We start from the raw sequence: 15,337 nt of genomic DNA, 5'->3' as shown, positions 1-15,337 counted from the left end.
TTAAATAGTGATAATAGCCTGTATGCTTAGACCTGCTAATGGTGTAATCCACAGACGTCGTTGATACCCTATCCCAGTTCCTCAAATTGAAGTGTCAAAGAACAAACAGCATTGCCATTTTGGCTACTCCATTATGATCAGTTTATTAAGGAGGTCCACCTGGCTGGTTTTGTGGCCAGCAGAATAGTTTTTAATTTGGTTCTCTTGCTTTTTTACTGAGGAGGTGTTCTAGCATACATAGTGGCAGGAAAGAACTCTAAAAATTTGATCAAGATCATGTTTCTCATGTAAAGTTACCAGTATATTCCCAGTTGAAACACAATGTTTTAGAGGTTCATGGAAATTATAGCCCGTATCCATACTTTGTTTCTTGTTACGTCTGAATAATATTTCATTGTTTGTGTATACCACAGTTTATCCAGCCATCTCTTGTGGAATATTGGGTTGTTTCCACCTTTTGGCTATTATGAATTATGCTGATAGAAATGTTCATGTGCAAATTTCTGTGTAGACATATGTTTTCATTTATCTTGGGTATATACCCAGAAGTAGAATTGCTTGCTCATATGGTTATTCTATGTTTAACTTTTTGAGGAACAGGGAAGTTGTGTTCTTATTCTAGTAATGTTTAAAATATTTTTAGAAACTCCTCTTTTTAGAATTACATTTAGAGCCTCAGTACTCTCAGTAATGGCAGACTACATCTTTTGAGTTGGATTTTTTTTTTCTTAATTTCAATTGCTTTTGGGGTACCTATGGGTTTTGGTTACACGGATGAGTTGTATAATGGTGAAGTCTAAGATTTTAGTGCACCCATCACCTGAGCCTTATACAGTGTACCCAATATGTACTTTTATAGTCCCTGACCCCCAACCCTGATTTACTTTGTAAATAATCAAATCATTGGAAGAAATGTTTTATGTATCAGTTAGGTGATTAAGTTGGTGAACACCAGTTTTATTTTTAAAAATCTAGGTCTAGTCATGGCTGTTCAGTATTATGGTTGATCTTCTTGTGTGGCTAATAAACTGATCCTAAATTGGTATAAAGGAGAAATGTAATATATTTTGAGCAACATTAATAACAACTTAGATAAGAACATGGTAGGATTCCAATGTAACTATATTTTAAGCAAAATCTCATTTGAATGTTAAACATTTTAGTTGGGTTTTTTCCTCTTTTTTTTCACTGAGATAGGAAACAATTCTAGTTTTTTAAATTACTTGGTAGTCTTTATAAAGATGTATTTATAGAAACCTGCTGTTGCTTAACAAATATTTCTAACTTAATGTTAGATCTTAAATTTTCCACTAAACAATATATAATTATTTTCATGAAATTTATAAGAAATTAATATAATTCATCAATTAATATGTGATAAAAGATATACTTTTAAAATTCACAGGGCCGACCTGTATTAGTTTTCCATTTCTGCATAATAAATTACTACAAACCTAGCAGCTTAAAACAACATACGTTTATTATCTCAGCAGTCCAGGCATGGCTTAGCTGGGCCTCTGCAGGGCTATAATCAAAGTTTTGGCAAGTACTGAATTCTCATCTGGAGGCTCATCTGGGGAAGGGTCTGTTTCTAAACTCATTCAGGTTGTTGACAGAATTCATTTCCTTGCACTTGCAAGACTGGGGGCCCTGGCATCTTACTATCTTTTGGCTGGAGGTCATCAGCTCCTTGCCATGGAGGCCTCTCAACATTGCTACTTAGTTGTTCAAAGCCCGCGAGGAAGAAAATTTCTAGAGTGTTTCCTAACAAGACAGGGCCATATATAATGTAGCATGATCATGGGAGTGACATCCTATTACCCTCACCAAATTCTTAGTTAGAAGCAAGTCATAGGTCCTGTCCACACTCAAAAGGAGAAGAATGTACAACAATGTGACTCTCTATGGCAAGGGTCACGGGAAGCCACCTTAAGCATGTGCCTGCCATACCATTACTAAGGTAGATCCTAATCTTTTTATTTATATCTCTACTCCTCCTACATTTTTAAAAACACAACTTTGAATGACCATTATTAGAATCAATAGGCCAGGCACAATGGCTCACATCTGTAATCCCAGCACTTTAGGAGGCCAAGGCAGGCAAATCAACACCAACCTGGCCAACATGGTGAAACCCTCTCTCTACTAAAAACACAACAATTAGCTGGACATGGTGGTACATGCCTGTAATCCCAGCTACTCCGGAGGCTGGGGCATGAGAAGCACCTGGACCCAGGAGGTGGAGGTTGCAGTGAGCTGAGATTGTGCCACTGCACTCCAGCCTGGGTGACAGAGTAAGACTCTGTCTGTCAATAAATAAATAAATAAATAAATGCTTGCTGTCTTTTTGCGTAGAGATGAAAACATTTTCAACATTTTATGAAGTAAAAATTAGCCTGTTTTCTTTCTGACGATAATTTGGGAAGCAAAGATTGATTCTTAAAATGAGCTTCCTTAATAGAATTTTCTGTTTATTATTCTGTTTGTATGGTTTTTTAGAAGTCCAAAATGTTTTTTAGGAACAGAATTAAAAGTTCAAATTTTCCCTGATGCCCCAAAATAACAGCAATAAAAAACATACAGTCCCCAAATCCAGCTTTTAGAGAAGCACTTTGGTCTTCTGGAACTATTTTTCTTCACCTGCCAACCCAGAAAACACAGATGAACCCACAAAGAAACACATGCAAACGCGTGCAGGCACAGTTAAACCACATAAAACTCTATAACTGCCTCTAACGTGGGTTTTTTTTCTTTTTTATGCTCATGTTAATAGCAGAGTTCAATTTGTATAGTAGCACTTTGAAAATATATTTCATTCTGAAACATTCTATCATTACAGTTACTGTTTTCAGCACCTATTGGTTACAAATAATTTGCTGTTATAATTTGTCTGAAAACCATTAAACTTTGCATGGGATTTCTTATCTAGGTATCAGCAAACACAGAGGATTCTTCTATGAGTGGCTACTTGTACAGATCAAAGGGCAATAAAAAACCCTGGAAACACTTTTGGTTTGTCATAAAAAATAAAGTACTATATACATATGCTGCAAGTGAGGTAAGATCTGAAATGTAAAGATGAGTAATTTGGGGTTTTCTAATGCCAACTGGAAGTAATTACAGTATTTTAAAATCCGTTTGTTTTACATATGATTTTTTGCTTTGCTTTTGGATGGGGGAAGTCTTGTTGCTGTTAATTTTTAATGTGAACAGTGTTCTTGCTTTGTACCTGGAGAGCTCTTTCTCAAATGTGTTAGGAATTTTCTATATTATTAAAATGTAATTTTTTGTGTGTCGTGTAACTACTAATTACTTCACTAAAGGCAGAGCTGCAGCCAGGCGCATTGGCTCACACCTGTAATCCCAGCACTTTGGGAAGCCGAGGGAGGGGGTGGATCACCTGAGGTCAGGAGTTCGAGACTAGCCTGGCCAATATGGCGAAACCCTGTCTCTACTAAAAATACAAAATATTTGTGGAGTGCCTGTAATCCCAGCTACTTGGGAGGGTGATGCAGGAGAACTGCTTGAACCCAGGAGGCAGAGATTGTAGTGAGCCAAGATCGCGCCATTGCACTCCAGCCTGGGTGACAGAGACTCTGTCTCAAAAAAAAAAAAAAAGGCAGAGCTGCATTTCTTTCTGCCAAGCTCTCTTGGGTGATATTCCCTTTACTGTCATCCTCAGATTGCATTGATCTGACAGCAGCATAGATAAGATAGACTTTTTTGGATGATAAACAATTTCTAGCAGTTTACTCTAATTCTGTCCTTTTCTCCTATCTGATCACCCTGTGTTCCACCATCCTGTGAAAACACTGCTCTAGGGTCCACACTTTTCCTTAGTGTGGGATCCAGGTAAATAGCTTACTTTCTGCATCCATAAAATGAAAGTAATATAATCACGTGCCTTCCTTGGTTTAGTGAGGATATTGTAAAATTCAGTAGATGTGAACATGCCAAAAATTCTGTGCCACAGTGCCTGGCATATAGGGTGCTTAGGGAGGGAGTGGCTCAATGCATATTGTTGAGTAAATGAAAAATGAATAAGTTGTTAGAATTATTACCTTATATGTGAATAACTGAAATTAAATTAGAGCTATGTAGATCAAGAGTTTTCAAATCTGAATTTTGTCTCAATCTAAAAACCTTTCTCCATTTGTGTGTTTTTAAATTAGGACGTGGCCGCTTTGGAGAGTCAGCCTTTATTAGGATTCACTGTTATTCAAGTTAAAGATGAGAATTCAGAGTCTAAAGTATTTCAGTTACGGCACAAAAACATGTTATTTTATTTATTCAAAGCAGAGGATGCTCATTCAGCCCAGAAGTAAGTAATCTGGCCATATTTTTCTTTTATTCATGAGATTTCAGTTTTTTAATGGTTGCTTGTAAAATGACCTACTTTAAGGCATGGAGACAACTCAAAATTTAAATCAGAGATTCTAATTAGAAAGATTTAATATATTATTCAAACTCTTCAGAATTGTTTTAAAGACAAGGCAAGGGTATCTGGACTATTTTCAGGAGGCAGAGGGGAAAAGAAAATAGGTAGTCCTGTATAAAGTATTTTGTCTACACATGACTTCAGAGGAAGCAGCGTGATGCTGCTCTGCTGAGAGGAAGGAAAGCCAAGGCATTTGACCTCTCCTTCTTTGAGGGTAAGAATCTTCCCTTGAAACATTCCAGGACTTTGGCAATCCAGCGATTCAATTGTGCCATGGAACAGCAGGAGTTTAAACAGCTGCTCGCTAACTTCTTTGGGGAAAAGGTCAAACACATTAAGAGACTCCCATGCTGTTCCCGGTGACTGAGTAAAAGGAAATGGCTATCAGTTTAGATGGCAAAGGCTGAAACAGTCTCTTCAGAATTCCAGCAAGAATCTTTACTTAGATGTTATTAGTTTGTTTAACATAGAGATGCATATCTATCTCTGTGAAATTAGGTCTCTTTCGAACAAAATAGTTCAGTTTATCTCTCTTTCATTTGACTCTTTACTTTGGCTTCACAAAATAATACATTTTTGTTTTCAGGAAGAGGTGTTCATGTGTTCTCCACAAGCTTAAAAGTGCATGAAAATAAAAAAGAATGCTTTGAGCAAGCAAGGCTTTTAGTTTCTTAAGGCAGTTAAGATTAATGTACCAGAATTGCACACATCCTGAGTACTAGCCAGGTACCACAATGTTACACACACTCTATAAGACTCTTTTCAGTCTGTTTTAAGATATCCAACAGTATATAGCTATTCTTCCAAACATTTTCTTTTGGCTCCTGGAGAATATTTTAAAATTATGTCACTTAACTATCTTTTCTATAAAAATTCTTTAGACAAAATAGTAATTGCCATAAGATTCTGTCAGATATTAGCTTTCCTATAATTTTAATCTGTATTCATCAAACTGAAAAAAATTACCGCTTTTCAATGTATATCATCTTTTGCTTATGTCATTGAGTTGACAAGATAGAAATGCCACCAAGACAAAATTACATGTAGCTGGGTAAAGGAAATCAGATTACTTGTAATTTAGATCGACCCAGGCTAAATTATAAGTTTCTCTTTATTAATATCATATGGATTGCTTTCTGAAATACATGACAGAATATTAAAATGTATTAATTTTAGTGGAAAATTTGGGGAGTTTTTTAAAGTCTTGCTATGGCAGTATAACATATGCTGTTTATGTTCAATATTAAATTTTTGAAAATTCCTTAAAATTTGAACTGAATCTGTTATAGGTTGCTTTTACTAATTAAACTGCGTGATTTCAAGTGTTCCTAGTTCTCTGGACTCTCGTCTGTACTTTTTTTTTTTTTTTTTAAATAGAGACAGAGTCTCACAGTGTTGCCCAACCTGGTCTCAAACTCTTGGGCTCAAGCAGTCCACCCATCTCAGCCTCTCAAAGTGCTGGGATTACAGTTGTTAGCCACCATGCCCAGCCTACATAAAATAATAACGTAAGCAATGAGATTTTCATAAGAAAGAAAAAAAAGTTCAGAAGCAATTACATTAGTAGTGAGGAAAAAGACTACTCCCAAGTATCTTCTGATATATATCTTCTGATATATCTTCTGTATAGTGTCAGGTTAGACTTTGAGACTAAAGAATTTTGGAAAGACGTCTGTGAAACTTTGAGAAGCTTTTTTTTTTTTTTTAATTTTTTTATCTTTATTTTTATTTTATTTTTGAGACAGAGTCTTGCTCTGTTCCCCAGGCTGGAGTTCAGTGGCACCATCTCAGCTCACTGCAACTTCTGCCTCCTGGGTTCAAGCAGTTCTCCTGCCTCAGCCTCCCAAGTAGCTGGGATAATAAGCGCGCACCACCACGCCCAGCTAATTTTTGTATTTTAGTAGAGACGGGGTTTCACCATATTGGCCAGGCTGGTCTCGAACTCCTGACCTCAGGTGATCTGCCCGCCTCAGCCTCCCAAAGTACTGGGATTACAGGCATGAGCCACGGTGCCTAGCCTAGAAGCTCTTATTTAGCATGCAAACTTTTGATCAACACTAGATGCCAGATTCCTTTTAATTGTAAATATTGAAACAGATCTGGACTGGGGGATATACAAGGAAACTGGTTGGTAGAGTTAAGGCAGGAGGAGACAGGGAGCTAGTGTTCCTAAAAGCACTGAGTCCGAATTTGATAAAAAAGAAGCTGTAATAAAGCCTTCACTGACATATCAACTTCCAAAATAAATTGGTAGCATCAAGACTTCATAGAACTTTTACACATGAAATGGTCCCTTCCTCATGCCTATCAAAATTAGAAGCACACTTTCCAGGCTAAATTTTGGACCAAATTACCAAATAAACAGTAATTCCATGTATGCAGAAGGCCAGTTTGCTGCAAGAAAAGATGTTACTGGTGAGGCACGGTGGCTTACACCTGTAATCTCAGCACTCTGGGAGGCCGAGATGGGCGAGTCACCTGAGGTCGGGAGTTCAAGACTAGCCTGACCAACATGGAAAAACCCCATCTCTACTAAAAATACAAAATTAGCCGGGCGTGGTGGCACATGCCTGTAATTCCAGCTACTCGGGAGGCTGAGGCAGAAGAATCGCTTGAATCCAGGAAGCGGAGGTTGCAGTGAGCCTAGATATAGATAGCGCTATTGCACTCCAGCCTGAGCAACGAGAGACAAACTGTCTCAAAAAAAAAAAAAAAAGATCTTACCTACGTTGTTATGGTAATGAGGTCCACAGGCCCAGCTGTCATCTATATGGTGTTCACATGACAGATGATTAGGTTTTACAAATCTAACAGATTTCTCTTCTCAATAGGTGGATAGAAGCATTTCAGGAAGGCACAATATTGTAGCAGTATTGGTTTCATCTCTTCTGTGATTCCAAAGAGGTGGAATTTCATCAGAATGGAGTAAATGCAATTCGAAAATTGTATAAAAATGAACACTGCCAAGATAAAGCCAACCAAACCCTTCATCAAAGAAATTGTTTTGTTAGGTATAAGCAATTTTTAAAAGGTGTTTGTTTTTTCATTTATGTTATTTATTAAAATTTTAATGTTTACTTAATGGTCAGAATTATTTCTGAGACACACTGAATTCTAAAATACCATTTCTTTAGAGACCAGAAAAACTATCTTAATACTGTATACTGTATTAACTATGTGTGACATAGTCCACACTGTTTTCTTACCTTACTTTGTAACATTCTTACTGGTGAAAAGTCTTTGTAAGGAAAAAACACATAGCAAGGAGCAAATTTCCACAAAGTGCTTGGTTTGGGAATTGTGATTATTATAAAACTGCTGATGAAAAAATGCATGTCTTTGAATCAATACACTTGGGTGAATTTTTGTATCTTTTAGTGGAAAAACACGGCCAGCTTCTACCTCAGTAACTGTGAACTGAAATTTCAGTAAATTATCGAAAGTATTTCTATTGTTAGGTGCCTCTTTGGCAAGAGTTAATATTACATCATCAAAGAATTATAGCAAAGGGATAGAATCTGAATTGTTTAAAACTGTGAGTAGGAGTGAAGATGTTTTTATTTGCAGAATACCACAAATAACCAACTCTCGGGGCTTTTAAGTCTAATCTTTTAAAAAATCTACCACTTCAAAACAAACATAAATGTATCATTTTTTAAAACAGCAAAATATAGCAAGCATTATGTTACACAATATTCCCTGCTATTATAAGAGTTCTGAGCCCAAGTCGATATTTGTCTCTAAAAGTAATGTTACATTTCCAAAAATATTTTGCATTACAAATGGAACTGGAATTACTGTATCAGAAAAAGCACAATTATAAGCCAGTAATAACTGAAATTATATAGTATTCATTTTCAAGAAGGTCCTTTTCTGCCACTTTGATATCCTCCCTCCTAATTAAAAAAAAAACATCCTTTCTCCCATTAAGCAGCTATCAGCACACCTCCTTAGGAAAGATTTAGATTCATAATTCTGGTGCACTTACTGTTTAACATATGCACTACCTTGTACATAAAATTGTTGATTAGCAGAACAAAAGGAAATAACACAGTGATAAAAGCCATCCCTGATGTTGACAATATACAATTTATTAATGAAGTTTAAACTATAAATTATCTTAACGGTCATGAGCGGTGGCTCACACCTGTAACCTCAGCATTTTGGGAGGCCGAGGCTGCTGGATCACCGGAGGTCAGGAGATTGAGACCAGCCTGGTCAATATGGTGAAACCCCATCTCTACTAAAAATACAAAAATTAGCCGGTCGTGGTGGTGCATGGCTGTAGTCCCAGCTATTCAGCAGGCTGAGGCAGGAGAGTCGCTTGAACCCAGGATGCGGAGGTTGCAGTGAGCCGAGATGGTGCCACTGCACTCCAGCTTGGACAACAGAGCGAGACTCCATCTCAAAAAAAAAAAAAAAAAATTAAACAGCAAGGTTATCCATAGAATATTTATTTAAAGGGTGTAAGAATTTTCCTTTCTACTTCTAAATAAAGGATTTCCTAATTCAGTGTGATCCTTAACAGCAACCATGAGGATTACTGAGTGCCTTTCTGGGGCCTTCTGAATGCTATTTGGTGCAGCACCAGAGTCCCTACTAGATCTAGAGTTGGCTGCTATAGTTTTTTGTGGCTATTTCTTGCCATAGAGTCATTTTAAATGTGTTGCAACCTCATACACAATCCTAACGTGCCATCTCCTTTCTGTCATAGCAGGTACACTACACTAAAATTTCTTTGTAGCTCAATTTTATATAATCAAGATCACATAAATAAGGCTTCCATGTTAAAATCATTGCAGTTTTTAGTGTATTCTTTTTGGAGGCCAAAGTTATACCTTATAAAGTGTTTCTTCCTGCTGCATTCAGTCTGGCATTTTGCAAGACAAGTTATGTGCGTTTTCTTTCCCTCCTCTTGAGCTCTCAGCCTTCTGACTACAAGGTTTGGCGTAAGCCTTAGGAACTAAAAAATATCAGCCAGGCTATTCTACCTTCCAAGACCTGGCTGAATCATGAACCAGTTCTAAATCTAAAGAGAGTGAGAGAGGGAAGAAACCTGGCACAAACTTACAGCCTCTTTAATTACATGTAAAATGCATGTGATTGTATTTGCTATTGGCTTCGCCCCATGGAGGTTTAGAAAAATGTTTAGTCTCTGGAAGCTATCCAATTTTCCTTCTCCCAGAGACGTTTTAAATGTGGAATAGTATCACATTCCCCTGCCCCTTTATGAGTCCTTCATAACTGACTAAAGCTGATCAACTGTTATTTATGTAACCCGGCTCATTCAGTGTCAACTAAGAACCTAATTATATGCAATTTATTGTTTAAAAAAAAAACTATAAAAATATATTTTGATAGCTAATATTTTAGAGGAAAAATGATGTTGGGTGCAGTCTATAAATGGGGAGAAAAGTATAAGTAGTATGTAGATCCCAAGAATACTGTATTTATTATACAGACAAGTGTGCCTGTGCTTCCATCAAACCCTTTGTCAGGTATCTCCTTTTAATTCATAAGGAGGAGAGAGTAGGGCATTTATAAAGCTAAGCTAAAATGATGCTAAGCATAATGTAGATGAGACGCCAGGCTGAACCAGGGGAAGGCTGGCATTGTTAGTGAGTGTCCCCAACTAGTACTCCACCTTTATCTGTGGCAGCTATAAATGTTTAGGACCCATCAGAGTCCTAAGAAAATGAGAGTAATTATCTCTGGCATCATCCACATTTCCGAACCTCTTTCCAATATCTTTTCCCTTTTTCTGTAATGTAGGCAGCATCCCCCTATTGTATTTTGGTTGCCCAAGATGCTTGATTCTTTTGAGTGTTTAGTTGCATTTCTTAAAATGAGATCAGACCAACCCTTGATTCACATGAAAGCTGTGATGACACAACAAAGAGAAGGCGACAGTTTTAAAGTATAATTGTCAGCCGACTGTGTATTTTATATTTGGTTCATAGAATATATCTAGACGTGGGGAAAGTCTTCTATTTGGTAATTTAGTTAAAATGTAAACATTATATCACAGCAGATGTTGGTATGTTTTGGAGTGTGCTTCCATTCTGCTCAGGTTTTGAAAAGTTTGAGGTCCATTTTAGTCAAATGTAGTCAATGGGATTTTCCAGAGATATATATTCTGTTTTTCTTATTGTACTGCACACTCCTTGAAGGCAGATAGTGTACTTAATATCACTGTCTTCCATAATACTGCCCTAGGTCGTTTTCATTTTTAAGAGACCTGGTCTCGCTATGTTGCCCATGCTGAACTCAAATGCCTGGGCTCAAGCAATCCTTCCACCTCAGCCTCTGGAGTAGCTGGGACTACAGGGGCATGCACCACCAGGCCTGGCTTTCTGGGTCTTTAAAGAGAAAATATTTGTTCAGTTGAATAAAGGACAGGATTCTTGTCATCTACAACTCCAACACAGCCTGAAAATATCCACATTGTAACCTGGACTTTAGACGATCTCTCTCCACTATCCTGCAGAGCTCCATTTGTAACTACTGATTGGCTATCTGCATGAGTCCTCAAGCATCTCAGACTTTACATGAATAAAACTCAACTTTCTTCCCATTCAAATCTGTTTATTTTCTTCTGTAAGAGAAAGATACCATTTGAGACTCCAGAATGTGCCTCCAACTCTCAACAAGACTCCGCAATTATTCTTGTATCCTTTCCATCCTCATTGCCCTGCTGTTATTACATAGGCCCTGGTTCAAGTCCTTGTTACTTGTTCCCATTATTGCAATAACTTCTAATTCCAATGCCATTGTGTGATCCCATTTTAAACACTGCCAGAGCAATCTTCCAACAACATAGCTCTAATCTCGTTTCATCCCCACTTTTACATGCTTCAGTGGCTTTCCCAGTGACTTGGCATGGAACACTTCCTCAGTTGCCATACACTCCAGCTAACTCTGACCCAAACTTTCCCTGTTCACACAGTTTCCTTTTGTTTTCTTCATTCACCCATCCGCACCTCTGACTGCTTATCCAGGACTTCTCTGTGATAGCTGACCCTTAGTCTTTCTCTCCCCTATTCCTCCAGATTAGATCCTGTCTCCTTCCTGCAATCCCCACACAGCCTTTAGTTCATAATGTTTTGTATGGTGCTTAGCACCTTCTATCCCTAAGGACAACTTATTCATTTGAGATTTCCCCCACAGCATCTGGCAAGGTGCCTTGCATGCAGTAGACACTCAGTATTTGCTGAATTAAATTCCTTCCTATGGATCCCTTCTGATTTTTTTTTGAAGTGCCTCTAATACACATATTCTGGGGCTTATGCCACTTTTAATGTCATTTTCTAAAGGAAAATCTTATCTATGACATTTTCCCTTATAAGAGATAATTGTTTTGAGTAGGTTTTTTTTTTTTTTAAAGATAAAGATAGTAGGAATTTTTTTTAAGCCTAAATATCAAATTCCTTTTCCTTTGGGGTTGGGGGAAGGAATGAAGGGGGAACAACTTGCTCTTTCATATGAGTTGGTCATAGCATGTAAGAACCAATCTTGAAATAGTTTTTTTCTAAATGACTTATAATGTATTTCTAGAAATACTTTGTACTTAAAATGATAACAGTTTGTATCTTTTTGTCCACATAAAGATACTTTATAAATAAAAAAATTAGCATTGTAAATAATGTTAATATGTATTATATTTATACAAAATAAATGTAATATATTCCGTTGGTATGATTTTTTTTCCCCCTTAAGACAGAGTCTTGCTCTGTCGCCCAGGCTGGAGTGCAATGGCGTGATCTCGGCTCACTGCAACCTTCACTTCCTGGGTTCAAGCAATTCTCCTGCCTCCACCTCCTGAGGAGCTGGGATTACAGATGTGCACCAACATGCCTGGCTAATTTTTTGTCTCCCTCAGTCTCCCCAAGTGCTGGGATTACAGGCGTGAGCTACTGAGCCTGGCCAGCATCATACATTTAAAGATGAACTTCGGCCAGAGTCACACATGTACAGATAAACTTCAGCTGGGCACAGTGGCTCATGCCTGTAATCCCAGCACTTTGGGACTCCAGCACTTTCGGGATCACTTTGGGATCCCAGCACTTTGGGCGGATCACTTGAGGTGAGGAGTTCGAGACCAGCCTGGCCAACATGGTGAAACCCCGTCTCTACTAAAAATACAAAAAGCCAGACATTGTGGTGTGCGCCTGTAATCCCAGCTACTCAGGAGGCTGAGGCACGAGAACCTCTTGAACCCAGGTGGCGGAGGTTGCAGTGAGCTGAGATCATGCCATTGCACTCCAGCATGGGCAACAGAGTGAGACTGTCTCAAAAAGAAATAAAGATGAACTTCATTTACCTCTTTTCCTAAGCATAATTAATGGAAACACTTCTTCACCTACAAATGATGTTCCCAAAATGGCTTCTACTTCCAAGTTTTAACAAGTCAACTTACAATGACTTAAGTGAATTAATTGGGTGATAAGGGGTAACCACAAGCATCACTACAGGCATATATATTCTCCATGAAGAATAGTGAAGAGGTCTCAGATTGCCTGTATCCATTGGGCCTATAGTGCAATCGTGCACTGCGTAACAATATTTCAGTCAAAGGCCACATATACAATAACGGTGGCATAAGATTATAGTCCTCTATTTTTACTGCACTTCTTTTTCTTAAAGGACTTACTGTACTTTTTCTATGTTTATATATATTTAGATACACAAATACCTACCATTATGTTACAACTGCCTACAGTATTCAGTAACATGCTATACAGGTTTGTCCTAGGTTTCTGACTTAAGAGCAACAGACTACATACAGCCTAGGTGTGTCTAGGCTAGACCATCTAGGTTTGTGTAAGTACACTCTAGGATGAGCATAAAATGATGAAATTGCCTAAGGACTCATTTCTCAGAACATGTCCCTGACGTGACTATACTTTCATAATTTTCACCAGCTTATGGTATTGACAGGGGGTTTCCCTTAAAACCAAACCAAATACACAACAAATAATGCTAAAAGGTAGAGGTTGAAAAAATAAAAATAATCTCACTCTGGCCCAGGCTGGAATGCAATGGTGCCAACACTGGACCAGACTCCTGGGCTCAAGCAATCCTCCCACCTCAGCCTCCTCAGTAACTAGGAATACACGCCTGTACCCCCATGCCCCCCCCTTTTTTTTTTTTTTTAAGAGATGGAGTTTCTCTATGTTGCCCAGGCTGGTCTCAAACTCCTGGCATCAAGCAAGTCTCCTACTTCAGCCTCCCAAAGTTCTGGGGGCAGAAGCCACTGTGCTCAGCAGAGGTGGATTTCTAATGAGGGATAAAGCATATTTTTACTTGTTAGGCATTGTTTCATGCCTTGATCTCTCTCTGTCTGCCGAGTTCCAAAGAGAAATAACAGAGATGTTCTCATTCCCAGCAAACGTTTGTTTTTCCTTCTTTGGATTTCTGCCCTGAGTTTGTGGCTGCTTTCCTACAGTGCCGACCTAAGCTAGGTAAAATAGAAATTTCATGGTAAAACAAAGGAGATTAAAAAAAAATAGAAATTTCAAGAATGCTTCAAAATCTAAAGCGCAGAGTACTTTGCCCACAGGGCATTTATTCCTGCCACACCTTGCTGCTACAGGTGGCCACTGTCAGAATGCGATTCTCCACCAATGTCTCTTCACTTCACAATTTGAAAACTTTTTTTGTAGAGGCAGGGTTTTGTTATCTTGCCCAAGTTAGTCTCCAACTGCTGGCCCAAAGTGATCTTGGCTTGGCCTCCCAGCAACCACCTGCCTTGTTTTCGTTTCATTCATCATTATTGATAGCATTGTCCTATGTGCTTGGTAATACATCACGGAGCAAAACAGACAATAAAACGGCCATTGAGGATTTCCTATATATATATATATATATATATATCATTCTGTCATCCAGGCTGGAGTGCAGTGGTGTGATCTTGGCTCACTGCCGTCTCGACTCAGGTGATCCTCCCATCTCAGCCTCCAAGTAATTGGGACGACAGGCATGCGCCACCAGGACTGGCTAATTTTTTTGTAGAGGCGGGGTTTCGCCATGTTGGCCAGGCTGATATCTAACAACTGGGCTCAAGTGATCCGTCCGCCTCGGCCTCCCAACTTGCTGGGATTACAAGCGTAAGCTACCGTGCCCAGTCTCTAGTGATTACATTCTTGCCCGGTTTAGCCATTATGTCTCTCTACTCACAACAGTTTATAAGTGAAACTTTGCCTTACCATTTGCATGAGTCGGCCTCAGCTTGTCATTATATATAAAGTTTAAATATGATTGGACTCTATCCAGGGCCCAGTTTTCCAGAAATTAGAAACAGATATGCCTAAGACCCAGAGGGTTATTACTCAAATCTGAAATGTTAACTCAAAACTTCCCCTAATGCCCACCTTTCGCAAACAGTGCTTAAACCTTTGCACGTGGCTGCAAAAAGTACCTGGCTGGGGACGCGTAGCTCTGGCAGGGCACTCTGCCTCCAAGCCAAAAGGGGGCAGTGGACTCACAGAGCCGCTGCTCGGCCCTCTGATCCCTCCACCCCACCTTGGGAACGTCACGACCTCCTCTCGCCGCTTCTCCCCGTCGCTAATGCGCAGGCGCTGGCGGGATAGCGCGCCGCCGAGCCAAGAAAGGGGTCACGAACTCTGACCCTCCCAAATACCCAAACACAGAAAGCTCCCTCCGCGGTGAATCTCGATCCCCCCTCCCGTGGGCTTCCTTCAACCTCTCTTTCCGGAGCGCACCCCAATTCAGCAGTGGCAACCGCGGGACTGTCGCGTCGGCGCCCGACGCCGGAGTCAGCGAGGCGCAAAGGCGCCGGTAAGAAGCGCTGGGTGGGGACACCAGCGACCGCGTCGGGGGCGGGGGACGGGGGGTGCCCTTTACCCCAGCGGCCAACGGACGCGCTCCCAGGGCATCCCC

General features: G+C 39.3%; 2 protein-coding genes across 5 annotated transcripts in view; both read left to right on the top strand.

Moving 5' to 3' along the window:
• The window catches only part of FGD6 (FYVE, RhoGEF and PH domain containing 6), a 139,615-nt gene extending 127,491 nt beyond the window's left edge, over positions 1 to 12,124 (top strand). The window contains exons 18-20 of the mRNA XM_011936836.1: positions 2,930 to 3,058; positions 4,173 to 4,321; positions 7,270 to 12,124. Coding sequence (XP_011792226.1) covers positions 2,930 to 3,058; positions 4,173 to 4,321; positions 7,270 to 7,306 — 315 coding nt within the window. The 3' untranslated portion in view covers positions 7,307 to 12,124. The remainder of the gene's footprint in view (positions 1 to 2,929; positions 3,059 to 4,172; positions 4,322 to 7,269) is intronic.
• A 2,788-nt stretch (positions 12,125 to 14,912) lies between these two features.
• The window catches only part of NR2C1 (nuclear receptor subfamily 2, group C, member 1), a 53,884-nt gene continuing 53,459 nt past the window's right edge, over positions 14,913 to 15,337 (top strand). For 3 of the 4 annotated variants that reach the window (XM_011934016.1, XM_011934037.1, XM_011934028.1), the window contains exon 1: positions 14,913 to 15,235. The gene's annotated coding sequence lies outside the window, so the exon portion shown is untranslated. The remainder of the gene's footprint in view (positions 15,236 to 15,337) is intronic. The other variant, XM_011934021.1, reaches the window with a different exon arrangement.

This window comes from Colobus angolensis, unplaced genomic scaffold (assembly GCF_000951035.1).
Source record: "Colobus angolensis palliatus isolate OR3802 unplaced genomic scaffold, Cang.pa_1.0 Scaffold10, whole genome shotgun sequence".
Classification (NCBI taxonomy): Eukaryota; Metazoa; Chordata; class Mammalia; order Primates; family Cercopithecidae; genus Colobus; species Colobus angolensis.
The sequence above is the reverse complement of the archived record's forward strand: the minus strand, read 5'-3'. Positions and strand labels throughout refer to the sequence as shown.